Genomic DNA, 19,337 nt, shown 5'->3' with positions numbered 1-19,337 from the left:
AGTACGTTTTCTCTAAACAAAGTCATTGGATCAATTCTGAGGGCCATCCTGATGAAGTCTGGTGTGACACAACGCATTATGTGAATTTTAATTCTTGCTATGCATTAGCCATTACATTACAATAAAGGCTTTTTTCGTCAGAGGGTGTCAGTGGGTGTGCCCTACCTGTATGGGGGACATCTGGGCGTATCCTCTCCAGCTGAAGCCTTCAAACTCTACAGGGCTGTAGCCAAAGTGCACCGGCCGACCATCCAGCGTGGTCCCCTCCTCGATCTCAAACTTCAGGTGGTGGAGGTCTGGGAAGTAGTGGTCTGGACGAGGTCTACGAGAACAGAGGAGACATACTGTGTAACTTTTTCAATTCAAACAAATCAACATTCCACAATCACCATAATGTGTGCCCACTACACTCCTGGCAGAATGACGCAGGCACTCATAAGAAGTGCTTTGGAATAAAAAAAGATTCTATATTCTTTTCCATTCATTTTTATTTTTTTCCAGAAAAGTGAAGCCAGCGGGAAAAAAATATGAACAAACAAGCTATGGAGCTGCAGTGGATCAGGACAGTTCCTGGTTCGATCCCCAACTCCTCCTGGCTGCATGTCCTAGAACAAACACTTAAAGGGATATTTCACTTTCAAAAAAACTTTGGGTCATTTTATCGTCTACTCAGGCTTTTGTGAGCCCCCCAGACCGTTTTTACGTTGCTTGATTTAGTATTTAGATATTTGATGATCATTTTATCAGACACGCCCCCTTCCTATACAAACCCATTATAACTTCAAACTCCATTTTTAACCTGTTAGATTTATCAAAAACACCCGTCCTTGGTTCTGCTGACTCACCCTGCCCTCCTAATACGTGAGGGGGCCGTGTTTTTTCGATTACGTTTTTCATTAATTTTATTTCATTTTTTTATTGTATTTAATTTTTTTCATTTTCCAAAACAAATATTAAAGATAAATGAAAAAAGTTATCGAAAAAACACGGCCCCCTCGCGTATTAGGAGGGCAGGGAGAGTCAGCAGAACAAGGACGGGTATTTTTGATGAATCTAACATGTTAAAAATGGAGTTTGAAGTTATAATGGGTTTGTATAGGAAGGGGGCCTGTCTGATAAAATGAATATCAAATATCTAAATACTGAATCAAGAAACTTAAAAACGGTCTGGGGGGCTCACAAAAGCCTGAGTAGACGATAAAATGACCAAAAGTTTTTTTGAAAGTGAAATATCCCTTTAACCCCTTACTGCTCCCGATGAGAAAGTAGACGTCTTGCATGGGGGTTAGAATGACTAGAAAGGCTCTAAAATGCTGTCATGAAGCATCGGTTGTACCAGTGAGTTCTTGGTACCAGTTGAGAGGGCTACATACTGTGCAACAGGATAGATGATACCTGTGATATATGATATATGGGCGCGGCTGGTACTTACAAGTTACATTTGGGTCCCTCTACGTTGGGTCTGCAGAGACAGCGTCCATGGAAATCATCGCAAGTCTGAGCTGTCGAACCTCCGACGTCACACTGACAACCTGGACACACACACACACACACACACACACACACACACACACACACACACACACACACACACACACACACACACACACACACACACACACACACACACACACACACACACACACACACACACACACAAACACAGAGATCTGATCATTAGTATTTCCCCCCTAATGTCATTTAATTCATTGGTTATCTGAGATAAATGCCTCACCCTGGCAGCCAAAGTAGTTCTGCTCCTGTAGGTTGTAGTATCCCGCTTCACACACAGAGCAGATCCTGCTGCTCACGTTAGGCTTGCAGCTACACTGACCAGTACCCTGTAGAAACAACATGAACACATAATCCATAACATGACGATGTTGACATAAAGCATAAAGATGAGGCACACTTGACCATGTGTATTGTGCAAGTGGCAGAGAGCTTAGAGGGTTGATGGTACTGACCTGGGCACATTCTGCCACTCCACTCACTGCCCCTTCAATGCTACACTCACAACCTGGAGGACATCACGCACACACGCACACACACACGCACACACGCACACACACACACACACACACACACACACACACACACACACACACACACACACACACACACACACACACACACACACACACACACACACACACACACACACACACACACACACACACACACACACACATTCATTTTCAACTCCATATATCTTTGATGTCCTTTGTGTATTTTTGTGTGTCCCTGTACCTCTGCATTGTGTGTGTGTGTGTGTGTGTGTGTGTGTGTGTGTGTGTGTGTGTGTGTGTGTGTGTGTGTGTGTGTGTGTGTGACGTGTGTTTGTGCGTGTGTGTGTGTCAGATTGTGTTCACAGTGTGTATGCTGTACCTTGGCAGTGAGGAAAGCCATATGCCCCATGAGCACAGCTGTCACACTTCAGACCCTCCACATTGGGCACACACTGACACTGTCCTGTCACCCGGTCACAGCTGGAGTAACGAGACCCTCGCGTGGAGCACTGACACGCTGGACGAACACACAAACACCCACACAAACACACACACACACACACACACACACACACACACGCACGCGCACACGCACACGCACACGCACACGCACACGCACACGCACACATTTTAAACATGTTGCACAAAATCACAACTTGCATTTGTGGGTCATTATATTTAAAAAAAGTTAACCAATGCACACCATTAGTGTTAAATTGGAGCTTGAAATTTACAAAATTATTGCCATCAATATTTTACCCACCGATGGCGGAGGAAACCATGCAAGGCACCTGCTCATCGGGAGCAATCAGGGGTTCAGCATCTTGCTCAAGGACACTTCGATACTAATTCTGGGGGAGCCCGGGATCGAACTGTGAACCTCGCAGTTGCCATCCGGCCACTCTACCGGCCACTCTACCCCTGAGCCACTGCCGGCACCTCTACTCACACTTTCCAAAGACTGTCAAGCTTTTTCCAAAATAGCAGATCTACAAGCTCATCACGCATCACATTGTAGATCGGCTTTCCTTTTCTATAGTTTGTATGACAGAGGGGGGTATGTCATGTGGGGTGGCGGTGGAGTATGGGGTGTATGTGTGTGTGTGTGTGTGTGTGTGTGTGTGTGTGTGTGTGGGGGGGGGAAATAGCCGATCTACAAGATCATAACATTTCACATTGTAGATCGGCTGTATGTGGTTACTGTAGGTTTTGTATTGACAATAAAATCTGCAAAGTAACAAGTAACTAAAGCTGTCAAATGCTGTCAATGTAGTGGAGTAGAAGTAACAAAAATGGAAAGGAAAGTAAAAGGACCTCAAAATTAAACTGTGCATTGTAAGCACTTGCATAGTACTTGAGTAAATATACATAGTTACTTTGCAGCACCACTGCCTGACAGCCAATGACTGACAGATTAGGTTGCGCCAGCTGCACTGATTGCTAGAGTGTATGGGTTTATATTAAAGGATAAAGGATAATTCCTTTTAACAGGTCGTTCATGAAAGTCCTTGCGGTCTTGTTTCCAATGAGAACCTGTGAGCAATTAGGGGTTAAAAGTCTTGCTCAGGGACAAATTTCATTTCATCGACACATATGCTGACCTGGCCTGGAATCGAACCTGCGGCAACCAGGGCCTTTGGCTCCCTAGGCGGACTCACTAACCACTCAGCTATGGCCGCCCCACCACAGCTTAGATCTTTGGATTAAAACGGAGAGCAGATCGGTGCGTGGTGATGTAAAACATATGATATATAATATCTGTAGTGTAAAAAATGTGGCCACAGTGACTTTACGAAAACACAGGGCATTTCTCCTCTGTCCTTCTCTCTCCCCACTAGCAAAACCCATTGGAAATGCATTGGGTGCTTAAAGTTAATTATTTCAAAAACTACAAATTATTTAAAAAAGAAAAGGACAAGCATAGATGTCCACAGTAAGCTGGATTTTTACAGTTTGATTGAAGTTTCTAAGTGAAAGTATGTAGGAGTAGTTAGGTGCCAAAGTTTTGGGGAGAATAATTAAATAGTGACAATATCAATAGTGTGCTCGCTGCTGCTGCAGCGAGCCCACAAATAGCCACGTTTTTTTACATAATATTCCTGTTGTCCTTTTTGTACATTTTATTTGTTAGCACTTTTATTTTAGATTCTTGCTGTGGACTGTTCTTAGCACATTCTTTTGTGAGCATTGCCCTGCAAACTTTGTTTTGTTTTTGAATAAAATAAAAAAGCATTCAATGCAAATACTAACCATTTCATCCATTGAAAACGCGCTAGCGTATACCCACGACCACGCGCATCTCGTGCAGGGAATGATTATTGTATACCTCCGGAAAAAAACCTAGACCACACCACTGATGCAACTGTTTGCAGCTGTAAATGTATGTATTTACAGCCAGTATTATTTGTCATTATTTAGTTATGCAATCACTTAACATTGAAATGCAAAAGCTCCTATCTGCAGAATTAGCCAGGAAAAGTGGGGAAAAACCTCCTATCTGCATTTGCAATATGAAATCAGTGTAATTAACATATAATATTTTAATATAGTCCAGAAATCCAGAAAAGGTGTATTATGTGATGGGTATCATAAAAAAATAGCATTGTGCTAAAAAGATACAACATTTTGTAGTTTTCTTTTTCATTTTCCCAACAATGTTAATTTTTCAGATAGGAGGTTTTGCGTTTTGGCCATCGATATGAGGTTTCCACCCGACAGCAATCATATTATGTTTAAATAATTAAAACAATTAAGTCAAATATATTAAGGCCACCAAAAAACATAGCAATTGTTTGTCCGGCCAATCAGATACTCACGTCTGCAGTTGGGGAATCCCCAGTAGCCAGTGGCACACATGGAACAGTCCCGGCCAATCACGTTGGGCCTGCAGCGGCACTGGCCTCCGAAGGCCTCACAGGTGCCGCTCTCGGAGCCCACGCACGCACACGGCAACGCCCCGTTGTTGAAGAAGGCTGACATGGACACCGCAGAGGCCAAGCAGAACGGAGAGGCTGTGGTGGGGCTGGACCGAGGGACGAAGGGAGGGGAAAAGACATTAAAGCAAGGGTTCTCAACCAGGGGTTCATGAACCCCTAGGGGTACTTGCTGGTAATGCAGGGGGGAATAGTATATTAGAAATAAATACTATATTCTTCTATACACAGTAGAATGTCAATAAAGTGTAAGACTGAGATTAAAGTGAGACTGACAGTTGTAATTGTTCACTACATGTGTAACCTAAATTTTTACACTGCAATGTAAAAAGTGTGTGTGTGTGTGTGTGTGTGTGTGTGTGTGTGTGTGTGTGTGTGTGTGTGTGTGTGTGTGTCTGTCTGTCTGTCTGTCTGTCTGTCTGTCTGTCTGTCTGTCCACAACTCAATTCCTTTTGTAACTTATACATGTGTTACTCTGAGAGTGTAACAAATGTAACCAAATGGACCCGTCCATTTGAGTGCATTATTTGTTTGCTCTCAATGAACACCAGGATTTTACAGTGTGTAGATCAGGTTCTTGTCTTACTTGATGTAGAAGCTGTTCTGTCCACAGTTGCTGATGAAGTCATATGATTTGTCCAGAGCTTCCCCTATCAGATAGTTGGGGTGGAAGCTTTTTTCTGGAACCACCAGTACATAGTCCTGGAGAAACAGAGGATCACATGTAAGAGGAGAGGAGAGGAGAGGAGAGGAGAGGAGAGGAGAGGAGAGGAGAGGAGAGGAGAGGAGAGGAGAGAATCTTCATGTATACCAGCCAGAGAGTCTTTCCATCAGGTATCTGAACGCTGATGAAGACTTCATGATCTGTCACGTCCAAAATGATCTGATTCTCTGTCACCAGCACGCTGCGGCAACCGTAACCATGGGGACAGAATGAGGCATTGGCCTGACCTGGGGCAAGAATACAGTATGAGACAATGAATCAATGAATTTATGAATTTATGAATTTATGAATCAATCAATCAATCAATCAATCAATCAATCAATCAATCAATCAATCAATCAATCAATCAACCAACCAACCAACCAACCACTGGGCATTTGAATTCATGAACTGTGTAATACTCCTTTATGCCAATACCTTTCGTTCTTATTAAAAATGCTATGTGACATCATGTGTCTGTAAAGCAAAAAGATGTATATTTTAAATGTAAAATAAGTTATGGACCAGTGTTAAATGGTCTCACCCTGCCAGATGCGTCCCGCATTGATGTAGACCTGGACGGGGTAGGTGGGGTGGAGGGGCTGGTGGTAGTGGATGATGAACACATAGCGATCCCGAGAGTGGACGCGGGTAGAGTACACTACTGCATTCTGGAGAGTGAGAGAGATAGAGAGAAATGGGTGGGGAAGAGGGAGGTGTACTGTAATCAGTGATTTAAGCTCTTCTGCTATAAACAAAAAAACTTCAAAGACAAATTGTCACGGAGGGATTACTGCCCTCTTGTGTACATGCCGCTTGTCTTTCTCTCTGTCCACCTATCTATTTATGTCATTGCCTCCCTCTCCCTGAAGCCTAATTTACACTTTGTGACACGATGGTGACATGCTTGAAAATCAGTTGGTGAGAGACACCGTGGCTGCGATGAAGTTGAAGTCTTCTCCTCTCACCTGCTGGCTGTCCAGTCTAATGTGCTCGAGGTTGTCAGCTGCATTAGGAGGTCTGTCTAGTCCTGCCCAGAGAGGACTGTCAGCCAGGTAGTGGTGTTGGGGGGCCAGGGGAGGAGCAGCAGGTGGAGAGGCCAAGATGCTGGATAAGACGCTGCCCCTCCACGAGGGCACACAGGCTGAGCTGGAGAGAGGGAAAGGAGGAGCAGGTGCCACAGTGAAAAACAAACACCCCACTATTATCAGAGAACCACGTAAGCTTAAAGTCAAACGTCAAGATCTAGCTTCCCTGTAAAATCCTCATTGTTGATGAAACTAAAGGTAAATAAATATTCTATGTCTGTATAACACTTTCGAGATTTTCAAGTGGCCCATGATCCAGAAAAGGTTGAGAACCACTGGACTAGACTTTGTCAAAATGACTGAACAGGTGTGTCATCTACCTGTCTGGAGAGAATTGTCCGTGCGTGCTGATACAGTGGACTTTAGGTTCCACATACTCCATCGTAAACTGGTCCTTGGGTACCAGGAAAACCTTGTGCTGGATTGACAAATTGACATTTATGATAATGATGAACATGTACAATTACAAACAACAGTTATTGCTAGTATTCGTATTATCAGTAGGAAGGATACATTTAGAAATTGAAAAAAATTGCTAAATTATAAATAATGATGATGATCATGTGACGTGGGTGAGAGGTCAGTACCAGGAAGAAGCTGGCACGGTCGGACCTTAGCGTGAGCTGGACCTTAGCGTCAGCTGGCAGAGAGAGGACCGCTACTCTGTTCTGACCATCAATGGCCACTGCTCGACACAGGAAGCTACACACACAGATACAAACAGGTAAACAAATCAGTTACATACAGGCAACTTGTTCACGCACGCACACACACACAAAGACATACTGTACACACAAATGCAAAAGCAAATACTGTGCAAAAGAAGTCACAAAAGAACAAAAAACTCACAGAAGCCATACACACACAGACAATCTTCAAACACACGCAAAGACTATTCATTTTCAAATACACATATGGCCTTCCCAACCTCCTCAGCTTGCACGCACGCACGCACGCACGCACGCACGCACGCACGCACGCACGCACGCACGCACGCACGCACGCACGCACGCACGCACGCACGCACACACACACACACACACACACACACACACACACACACACACACACACACACACACACACACACACACACACACACACACACACACACACACACACACACACACACACACACACACACACACACACACACACACACACACAGCCCTCTCCTCACCTGTATTTACAGTGTACCAGTGTGACTGTGTACTGGTGTGCACGTGGTCCAGGTGTGTTGATGGAGACAGACAGGGTCTGAGGTGTCTCCTCCTCGCTGGAGTACTCCACTACCAACACACTGTCCCCAGGGGAGGACAGACGTCCTCGCAGCTTGACCTTAATCTGGACAAAGGGACACAGCACAGTTAGCAATTACTGAGCAAAATGTAAAGTTAGACATTATTATTATTATTAACAGCACATTATAACCATAACTTAGTCAGTTACTGTATAAAGACACTTTATAACTGACTAAGTTGGGGTTACAATGTGCTGTTCCGCTAAGCTTATACCGGTAATGCATTATGACCAACACAAGCTCTTATGCAAAGTTATAAACATTTTACGAGTGTTATGAAGCCTTATAAGTGCATTATAATGCATTATAAATGCAATTATGATGCATTATAGACCCGACCTTTAAGTAAAGTGTTATTGTGCAAAATATGAAGGTATAAATATTTGTATGGTTGTGTGGTACAATATACAGCTGAAATAAATGGAAATTGGAAAATAATCCCTTTTATGATTATTTTTATCTTTCTCATTCTTTAGTATTATTGATGTTTTTAAACTACGGTACATACTTATACAGTATGTACCCTCATGGCCAAGTTTCACTTTCTCACACACACACACTGTGTGTGTGTGTGTGTCACACACACACACACACACACACACACACACACACACACACACACACACACACACACACACACACACACACACACACAGAGAGTGTCTCACATCATTCCCGCTGCAGATAGCCATGTCAGGGTGCCGCGGCGTGATTCTCTCCGTCTGACAGGGGCGTGGCTGGTGGTTGTCATAGCGACAGCTGGCATTGCGACCAGTGATGGAGGGGAAGGAGTCCAAAGACAGGTACTTGTACAGAAGACAGCTGCAACACAACAACATGGACCATTACACCACTTCTGTGTCTGTGTGTCTGTGTGTGTGTGTGTGTGTGTGTGTGTGTGTGTGTGTGTGTGTGTGTGTGTGTGTGTGTGAATGTGTGTGTGTGTGTGTGTGTGTGTGTGTGTGTGTGTGTGTGTGTGTGTGTGTGTGTGTGTGTGTGCACTTACTTCTGGCTGGCATCAGATCCAGGACTGTAGGTGCAGGGATCTGTTACTCTGATCTGTAGGACAGGAGCTTCATAGTCAGGCAGAAGAACCAGGTAATCCTATAGGATAGACACACACACACACACACACACACACACAGAAGCACAGATGTTAAGTTATTAAATGTTAGTTAATAATATTAATGTGTGCCGTGGCATGCACACAAGAACCTGAATACATTAGTACAGAGAGAGAGAGAGAGAGAGAGAGAGAGAGAGAGAGAGAGAGAGAGAGAGAGAGAGAGAGAGAGAGAGAGAGAGAGAGTGTGTGTGTGTGTGTGTGTGTCTTTATGTATATGCCGTAGGTGCATATGACTGTATGTGTGTGTTTGTATCTCACCAGCAGTATTCCCTCAGCTTCTATCACAACAGTCCAGGTTCCTGGATTGAGAACGAACGGTTCCACAAAGTTGTTCTGCGGAACATTGACAAAGGTTGGCTCTGCACTGGGTGCAAACACGATCTGTTTGGACTGCTCTGAACCTGGGATACACACACACAGAAATGCATTGTGTGAATATGATATCAGGGGAATATTACGAATTAAGACCTAGTACGTGCCAATGTCTCGTCACCACGTAGCTGCAGACATACTGGTGGGGGACAATGTTAAGTCAACCTGTTTATACCCACAAAGATGTCCGCCGCTACCAAATGACACTTGCTGACGCCCCCTTCAGGATTTTTGGCACGCACTATACATCCACACGGCGTAGTGTCATCAGTGGGTCGTACCTAGGGGGGCGGAGTCGCTCGGGGGAAAACACAGATTTCCCCCAGCTGGTATAGACCGAGGGATGTGGGGTTTTCAAACTCATATGCTGTAAAAGTATACCAATTTAAAAGCAGGCGTCATGGCTTGCCAGATCACAGGCACAGAACCTTGTTGCCACTCGACAAGGAATGCTACATTAGCAAATTAAACAAGAGTCCGATTGGAATGTTGTCCTGACTGGACAGAGGATCCAACACAACACAATGGCCCGAGGTTATCGGATTTAATCGCCTGGTAAGAGACAATTACATTTTCTATAGATATGATCAATTAAACTTATCCTGATATCAAAAAGCAAAAAGCCATTCATTCATCAATGATGTTTATAGAACACGTTTTAGTGAATTCCAAGTACAGGAGACATCGACGCCATTACAGTTTGGAAACGCAACATGCAGCGATTTACACACAAAACAAGCCAAACCCGGCTATCCTCGTTCAAAAACCTACAGAAAACACAATTGTTAATCTGGCAATGAACACGGAGCTAAAGCAGTGTGTAAATCCTGCATGATATTAAATGACGCACTTCGCCAAATGGTAATGGCGTCGGTACGTGCCGTTCACAAAACAGTCTCTAAACTGTACTTCAAATTCACTATAAACATTATTGATGACTTAATGGCTGTTGGGTTTTGATATTATGGTAAGTTTAACTGATCATATCTTGTAATAGTGTCTCTACCAGGCGATTAAACACGGTGCATATGTAAACATGTTTTGTAACAAGGAGCGAGACGAGAGGTAACCAGAAGACTCGCCCCAAAACACGCTCGCCCCCATTTTTCTCACCGACCAGCGGTTCTTGTATTCTTGTATTTGTTTCACGGTTTGAAATAAGTTCAGGGTTAGGCATAGTTTTACTGAGGTTCAGTTTAGGAATAAGGTTATGTTTAGCAGTTTAGGCATAGTTTTACTGAGGTTACGTTTAGGAATACCAGGTGAATACCGGCGGGTTTGCCCCGGGACGACTGTGTTTTGGGGGCGAGTGTTTTGGTATTCAGACGGAGCTGGAAAGAGGGAAACAGATCTCCGGTCTCAGTGGTGCTTGTGCTGAAACGTGACTAATGCAATAAGATATAAGGATAATCTGATAAACCACATGAACCCCAGTTTACGTATTCTGGGGGGAACATAAACCAAACATTGCCAATCTAACTCACAGTTACAACGCGTTCCGATGCGCTGTGAGCTCATAGATTGTCAATGTTTGGTCTTTTTAGTCACATATATCTTAATAATAAGTAAACTTTTCCGAGGGCGAGTGGACGATTGTGTTCCAGCTGTCCTTCTGATGGATTTTTCTTGGCTGACAATGTTTCTATCGTCCATAAAATAGCTCTGAAAGTGATCCAAACGATCGTGTATGATGTAACTCTATGAGGCAGATCGTTCTGTTTTCCCCCGAGCCAAAATCGAATGGGGCGTTCCTGGGCGTTCCCGTCTATCTCCGTGTGTATCTATATACTTACTTATACCACCAATAGCAAAAATAGCCAATCTACTGTACAAGCTCACAATGCATCTAATTTGCGTAGCATTGTGAGCTGTAATATTTGAAGATTTGCCCAAAGATAACCGGGAGAGTGGGCCTAAACATTTTGGGCACCTCAATGTTAAATTGGCAATTTGTTCCAAAATAATTTGGAAATGGTCTGACGTAAAGTAAAGTATACAGGATTCGAACATGCTTGAACATTTGACATTTAAGGCCAAATATTTCTACAATTGCTATTTGCTACAAAACCTGTGGATAGCCAGTCATTATGGGCATCATCAAGAACTTGAAGGGTACATTTTGGTGTGATAATGTTGTACCGGCATATCGTCGCTGTTAGGCAGAAACCTCTTATCTCCATATTTTAACTTTTGATGTTTGTTCATAAATGAATGCCCTACTTGATCATACTACAGTGTCACACAAATTGCAGATCTACACGCTCACAACTCATAAATGTGGACATGTGGCAACGATATTCCAATCATGTACACTTTACATAACTTCAGACCTTTCTCCAAATTCCTCTAGTTTTTTTATTTAACATTGAGGTGCCCACTCTTCCTGTGTCCTGCCCAGAATAGGGATGCCAGGATGTGTTTATTATTATGAACACACACACACACACACACACACACACACACACACACACACACACACACACACACACACACACACACACACACACACACACACACACACACACACACACACACACACACACACACACACACACACAACTAGGAAGTACAGTAAGGAAAACAACTTTTAACACAAAGTCAAAAATACCTGTGATAGGTGGAAGACATACCTCTGTGGCTGTTCTGATAGGCCGTTATTTTACCATTGGAGGCGGAGCCTTCAGAGTTACTGTATCTTAGGATGATACGAGTCAGATCATCTGCCTCACTCACATGAACCTGAAGCCTCACTGCATTCTATAGCAGGGAGGAGTGGAGGATAGGAGAGGAGAGATGGAAGGAAGGAAGGGAACACAGAAGAAAGGATAGGAGGAAGAAAGGATAACAGGGAAAGAACATAGTGAAGAGTGAGGGATAGATGAAGGACAGGAGAGGAGGTAAGGAGCGGAATATCAGAGAATAAAGCCTTAGTCACAGAGCCTGTACTAGATGGTATGTGAGAGACCCTAGCAGTGTACTAGGTGATACTGTATGTGACCCTAGCAGTGTACCAGGTGATACGTAACCCTAGCAGTGTACCAGGTGATACGTAACCCTAGCAGTCTACCAGGTGATATGTAACCCTAGCAGTGTACTAGGTGATATGTAACCCTAGCAGTCTACCAGGTGATAGGTACTGTAACCCTAGCAGTGTACCAGGTGATACGTACTGTAACCCTAGCAGTGTACCAGGTGATACGTAACCCTAGCAGTGTACCAGGTGATACGTAACCCTAGCAGTGTACCAGGTGATACGTACTGTAACCCTAGCAGTGTACCAGGTGATACGTAACCCTAGCAGTGTACCAGGTGATACGTAACCCTAGCAGTGTACCAGGTGATACGTACTGTAACCCTAGCAGTCTACCAGGTGATTTTTAACCCTAGCAGTGTACCAGGTGATACGTAACCCTAGCAGTGTACCAGGTGATACGTAACCCTAGCAGTGTACCAGGTGATACGTAACCAGTGTACCAGGTGATACGTACTGTAACCCTAGCAGTGTACCAGGTGATATGTAAACCTAGCAGTGTACCAGGTGATACGTAACCCTAGCAGTGTACCAGGTGATACGTAACCCTAGCAGTGTACCAGGTGATACGTAACCCTAGCAGTGTACCAGGTGATACGTAACCCTCGCAGTCTACCAGGTGATACGTAACCCTAGCAGTGTACCAGGTGATACGTAACCCTCGCAGTCTACCAGGTGATACGTAACCCTAGCAGTGTACCAGGTGATATGTAACCCTATTAGTGTACCAGGTGATACGTAACCCTAGCAGTGTACCAGGTGATACGTAACCCTAGCAGTGTACCAGGTGATATGTAACCATAGCAGTGTACTAGGTGATACGTACTGTAACCCTAGCAGTCTACCAGGTGATACGTAACCCTAGCAGTGTACCAGGTGATACGTAACCCTAGCAGTGTACCAGGTGATATGTAACCCTAGCAGTGTACCAGGTGATACGTAACCCTAGCAGTGTACCAGGTGATACGTAACCCTAGCAGTGTACTAGGTGATACTGTATGTGACCCTAGCAGTGTACCAGGTGATACGTAACCCTAGCAGTGTACCATGTGATATGTAACCCTAGCAGTGTACCAGGTGATACGTAACCCTAGCAGTGTACCAGGTGATATGTAACCCTAGCAGTGTACCAGGTGATATGTAACCCTAGCAGTGTACCAGGTGATACGTACGTAACCCTAGCAGTGTACCAGGTGATACGTAACCCTCGCAGTCTACCAGGTGATATGGCAGGTGAGCTTAGGCCACAACTCCATCTACTCCTCGAGTCAGAGGAGCGAGGGATGGAGATGAAGAGGAGCGATGACAACGAGGAGAGGAGGACGAAGGTATTTGGACCCCTGCATCTCCAGGGGTAGGAGTGAGGGAGGCGGAGGAAAAGAAGAAGAGATGGAAATGACCTTTCTAGCTCGGTAGTCCTTGGAGTGACCAATCTGAATTAAGAGAGTGGCGGGAAGAGAGGGAGGAAAGCAAAGTGGCGAGGGATGGAATGAGGAGTCGAAGAAGACGTCCCCGGAGTGAAGGATGAAAAGAAAGAAAGAAAGCTTCATAAAAACGAAGACACCACCACCACTTACTTACATGAGAAGAGCAGGGAAGAAAGGTAATGGAAGAGTAAGGGGAACGGTGGAAGGTAAAGTCTGATTTATACTTCATGCCAGTGTCACGCACCAAAAATAGCAAATCGTTGCTGTGGAAACCTTGTATGATGAAGTATGGCATCAATTGACAGAATAATATAAAAAGTTGAAATGTGGAGATACAAGGTTTCTGCCCGACAGCGTCGAAATCTAGATTAGCTCTTCTCGATGCGTGACACTGTTGTACAAGTATGACAGAGTATAAATTAAACATTACACCAAAACATAGAGAAAGATAAAAACCATCACCACAAGCAGCAAGCCTTCAAACCAGTACCACCACCATACCAAAACCAGAATCCCAAAATCTCCTTTCGACGGACAACTTGGCTCGAGTTAAATTAACGCTGAGAATTTTGCTGTGCAGGAAGTTGTCAACTGTAAGATTCTATTTCCCTTCAAAGGATTTTGTTAGCATCGTTCTAGATTAAATCCACCAGGGTTCTGATTGACGCAAGCAGAACATTCTAGTTTGTGGCAACCTGTTCTCACTGGTCTGAATGAGGAAGTGTAAGAGGGCATGAAAAAGTGATGACAAGTACCTGGACAGGAAACATAAAAATGCCAAGTTATCTTGAAACACCCGTGCAACATTCAGACACAGAGGAAGCAGTATAACACCCAGTACACTGTAAAAATGGGTCCATTTGGTTACATGTGTACACTCACGATGGATAAATGAACACTGAGGATTTTACTGTGTATTGGAGATCATTCAGGGGACATTAACTAAGAGCCACAAATAAATCATAAAAAGGTTCTGTGTATGTTTTTATAATACAATGAAAGGGAAGGGAGTATTTATTGGTCCCCGGGGGAGGGGAAATTACTTTTCTGAATTCACCCTGCAGATGGCTGCTCAGATGGCTCAGATGAGATGAGTGACCAACCGAGGGTCAAACCGGTGGCCACTCAGCTAACGGATGCCCCATGTTGTATGTATCAAGTCGCTGATGACACTGTCATATCAGTGATAAATGAGGATTTAAATCAACATCTTAATACATTCATATTCATATTCGTAGTACATCATGAAAAGTCACATTTTCTATCATTTAAATATTTCAAATTCAACAAGAAATGATATGAAGAAAAAACGAATCAAGAGAATTTCACCCCTAACCCTGCATTGAGGATACCTAGCATTATATCTGAGTACGTTTTCTCTAAACAAAGTCATTGGATCAATTCTGAGGGCCATCCTGATGAAGTCTGGTGTGACACAACGCATTATGTGAATTTTAATTCTTGCTATGCATTAGCCATTACATTACAATAAAGGCTTTTTTCGTCAGAGGGTGTCAGTGGGTGTGCCCTACCTGTATGGGGGACATCTGGGCGTATCCTCTCCAGCTGAAGCCTTCAAACTCTACAGGGCTGTAGCCAAAGTGCACCGGCCGACCATCCAGCGTGGTCCCCTCCTCGATCTCAAACTTCAGGTGGTGGAGGTCTGGGAAGTAGTGGTCTGGACGAGGTCTACGAGAACAGAGGAGACATACTGTGTAACTTTTTCAATTCAAACAAATCAACATTCCACAATCACCATAATGTGTGCCCACTACACTCCTGGCAGAATGACGCAGGCACTCATAAGAAGTGCTTTGGAATAAAAAAATATTCTATATTCTTTTCCATTCATTTTTTTTTTTTCCAGAAAAGTTAAGCCAGCGGGAAAAAACTATGAACAAACAAGCTATGGAGCTGCAGTGGATCAGGACAGTTCCTGGTTCGATCCCCAACTCCTCCTGGCTGCATGTCCTTGAACAAACACTTAACCCCTTACTGCTCCCGATAAGAAGGTAGACGTCTTGCATGGGGGTTAGAATGACTAGAAAGGCTCTAAAATGCTGTCATGAAGCATCGGTTGTACCAGTGAGTCCTTGGTACCAGTTGAGAGGGCTACATACTGTGCAACAGGATAGATGATACCAATGGGCGCGGCTGGTACTTACAGGTTACATTTGGGTCCCTCTACGTTGGGTCTGCAGAGACAGCGTCCATTGAAATCGCAAGTCTGAGCTGTCGAACCTCCGACGTCACACTGACAACCTGGACACACACACACACACACACACACACACACACACACACACACACACACACACACACACACACACACACACACACACACACACACACACACACACACACACACACACACACACACACACACACACACACACACACAAACACAGAGATCTGATCATTAGTATTTCCCCCCTAATGTCATTTAATTCATTGGTTATCTGAGATAAGTGCCTCACCCTGGCAGCCAAAGTAGTTCTGCTCCTGTAGGTTGTAGTATCCCGCTTCACACACAGAGCAGATCCTGCTGCTCACGTTAGGCTTGCAGCTACACTGACCAGTACCCTGTAGAAACAACATGAACACATAATCCATAACATGACGATGTTGACATAAAGCATAAAGATGAGGCACACTTGACCATGTGTATTGTGCAAGTGGCACAGAGCTTAGAGGGTTGATGGTACTGACCTGGGCACATTCTGCCACTCCACTCACTGTCCCTTCAATGCTACACTCACAACCTGGAGGACATCACGCACGCACGCACGCACGCACGCACGCACGCACGCACGCACGCACGCACGCACGCACGCACGCACGCACGCACGCACGCACGCACACACACACACACGCACACACACACACACACATGCATTCATTTTCAACTCCATATCTTTGATGTCCTTTGTGTATTTTTGTGTGTCCCTGTACCTCTGCATTCTCTCTGTGTGTGTATTTTTGTGTGTCCCTGTACCTCTGCATTCTCTGTGTGTGTGTGTGTGTGTGTGTGTGTGTGTGTGTGTGTGTGTGTGTGTGTGTGTGTGTGTGTGTGTGTGTGTGTGTGTGTGTCTATCTTACCAGAGCATCCTTCAGGTGTTTCAGGTGAGAGGTTCCAGTACAGCGGTTTACACCTATCACAAGCCACGCCCTCCACGTTGGCACGACATTTACATTGGCCCTGAACACACAATTGACGGCAGGATAGACCAATCAGATGATGACTTTCACACTACAGATTTTCCTATTAAAAAATTAGGTGTTTTTAATATCGTTTCTAGTCTTATAATTACATTTTAAAATGTCTGCATTTCAACAGTTTGTTCTTGTATTATAGGACTCAAAGCCATAATGGCTGCTGCAAGATCATTGTTCTATGGCCACAGATTGAACGAATTACAGTAGAGAATGCACCAGTTGTTTTTGTGAGTTCTGGGAGTGTAAACTTACCACAGGTGGGGGTGTCACATATTGAATGGAACCGGCCGGATGGCAGGTACTAGCTGGAGGAGAGACAAATTGCAGTGTCAGTCAGTCACTCATTTACTTGGGTTTGTTGTAAGGTACTACACAGTAACATACTCTGTAATTAAAACGAAACCAAATGATCGCATATACTGGGTTTCACCTGTACACTCTTGGGAGTTACAAATGGATATTTTTTCTTCCAGTGCATTGTAGCAAAAAACTTGAAAGGTTATTAATATAAACAAAAAGAGGATTTGTGCCCAGTTTTGAAAATGGTCCTGGGTAAAGTTCTTCGCAGGGTTAATAAAGGTATAGTAGCGGTACAACACAATCAATATCGTACAATATCATGTGCTACAGTAAACAGTACAAAACAAAATCACTACAGACGACCATAATGGCGATCTAAAAGTTGTGCATTGTCCGCGGATGTGTTATGCACGCTGTGTGTGTGTGTGTGTGTGTGTGTGTGTGTGTGTGTGTGTGTGTGTGTGTGTGTGTGTGTGTGTGTGTGTGTGTGTTTATGTGTGCGACGTGTGTTTGTGTGTGTGTCAAATTGTGTTCACAGTGTGTATGCTGTACCTTGGCAGTGAGGAAAGCCATATGCCCCATGAGCACAGCTGTCACACTTCAGACCCTCCACATTGGGCACACACTGACACTGTCCTGTCACCTGGTCACAGCTGGAGTAACGAGACCCTCGCGTGGAGCACTGACACGCTGGACGAACACACAAACACCCACACAAACACACACACGCACGCACACATTTTAAACATGTTGCACAAAATCATAACTTGCATTTATGGGTCATTATATTTAAAAAAAATAGTCAAACATAGTCTACATTTTTCAAGATTTTTCAAAAAGACAGACCAACAACCTCACAACGCTAATTTCTCTATTTGTCGTATGAGAAGTATAAAGGGCTCAAGTGTTAAGCAGATGTACTGTAAGAAGAGGGGGTTCAAGGAAAGTGAGGAAAGACAGCCTGGACTGGAGCACTGACAAGCTGAACACGCACTTCAGAAATTCACGGATTTTTGCGGATTTTGGTACCTTTTTCCCAATTTTTTTGTTACTTTGTTTCGGTTTTAGGGTTAGGGGTAGGGTTAGGTTAGGGTTATAGATATATCATTAAAAAAAAAATGTTTTATTGGTGGCTTTGGATGAAACATTGGTGGCTATAGCCACCGAAGCCCCCCGCGTAACGACGCCCCTGGACAGAGCGCTCTCTCTGTTAGTTCTTACATACACAAACGTCATTGCTGAAATTATTCAAGTGAAATGAGGTCACCCAGCCTGTGGAGAACGCTGCAGATGTACATACAGTTTTACCACCAGGAACAGTATGACAGATGACTGAGATGAATAATAACAGAGAAGTATAAAGACCTAGGCAAAATAAATTGTGTTTTTGTAAAGTACTGTACATTACTTTCTAAAAGTACGTTTTTATGCATGGGTGTGTGTGTGTGTGTGTGTGTGTGTGTGTGTGTGTGTGTGTGTGTGTGTGTGTGTGTGTGTGTGTGTGTGTGCGTGCGTTTAAAAAGACAGGTGCCATTAAAAACATTGAAATATTTAGCTGATACAAAAACGTCAATCTCAATATATCAAAAGTTTAGAATAAAAAATATGCAGTAGTCTATCTAAAAATCTAATGAGCTAAAACACAAATCTAAAATGCACTATCATATAAGAGTCGGGATACGGGATTGGTGAGTTCTAAAGCTTAATCATCTCTCATTCCACTGTGCTTCCTCCAGCTGCACAAGCTCTGCTTTAGCCTCTACAGGTGGAATTTACGTTAACAAGGTAATATAACACTTCAAAGCAAGGTTTTCAGGGTTAAGTGCCTCCATG

At 43.9% G+C, this 19,337-nt stretch overlaps 1 protein-coding gene across 1 annotated transcript in view; it reads right to left on the bottom strand.

Moving 5' to 3' along the window:
- Window positions 1-165: 165 nt before the first annotated feature.
- The window catches only part of LOC308081166 (laminin subunit alpha-5-like), a gene marked incomplete at both ends in the record, with an annotated part of 37,537 nt that continues 18,365 nt past the window's right edge, over window positions 166-19,337 (bottom strand). The window contains 24 exons of the mRNA XM_080457560.1: window positions 166-322; window positions 1,433-1,532; window positions 1,736-1,841; window positions 1,968-2,020; window positions 2,389-2,526; window positions 4,826-5,031; window positions 5,529-5,644; window positions 5,754-5,893; window positions 6,190-6,316; window positions 6,614-6,794; window positions 7,054-7,151; window positions 7,321-7,435; window positions 7,913-8,076; window positions 8,701-8,854; window positions 9,039-9,136; window positions 9,417-9,559; window positions 12,161-12,287; window positions 15,521-15,677; window positions 16,154-16,250; window positions 16,466-16,571; window positions 16,698-16,750; window positions 17,088-17,187; window positions 17,457-17,509; window positions 18,057-18,194. Coding sequence (XP_080313686.1) covers window positions 166-322; window positions 1,433-1,532; window positions 1,736-1,841; window positions 1,968-2,020; window positions 2,389-2,526; window positions 4,826-5,031; window positions 5,529-5,644; window positions 5,754-5,893; window positions 6,190-6,316; window positions 6,614-6,794; window positions 7,054-7,151; window positions 7,321-7,435; window positions 7,913-8,076; window positions 8,701-8,854; window positions 9,039-9,136; window positions 9,417-9,559; window positions 12,161-12,287; window positions 15,521-15,677; window positions 16,154-16,250; window positions 16,466-16,571; window positions 16,698-16,750; window positions 17,088-17,187; window positions 17,457-17,509; window positions 18,057-18,194 — 2,927 coding nt within the window. The remainder of the gene's footprint in view (window positions 323-1,432; window positions 1,533-1,735; window positions 1,842-1,967; window positions 2,021-2,388; window positions 2,527-4,825; window positions 5,032-5,528; window positions 5,645-5,753; window positions 5,894-6,189; window positions 6,317-6,613; window positions 6,795-7,053; window positions 7,152-7,320; window positions 7,436-7,912; window positions 8,077-8,700; window positions 8,855-9,038; window positions 9,137-9,416; window positions 9,560-12,160; window positions 12,288-15,520; window positions 15,678-16,153; window positions 16,251-16,465; window positions 16,572-16,697; window positions 16,751-17,087; window positions 17,188-17,456; window positions 17,510-18,056; window positions 18,195-19,337) is intronic.

Source organism: Gymnoscopelus braueri (assembly GCF_963280865.1).
Source record: "Gymnoscopelus braueri genome assembly, contig: SCAFFOLD_385, whole genome shotgun sequence".
Classification (NCBI taxonomy): domain Eukaryota; kingdom Metazoa; phylum Chordata; class Actinopteri; order Myctophiformes; family Myctophidae; genus Gymnoscopelus; species Gymnoscopelus braueri.
The sequence above is the reverse complement of the archived record's forward strand: the minus strand, read 5'-3'. Positions and strand labels throughout refer to the sequence as shown.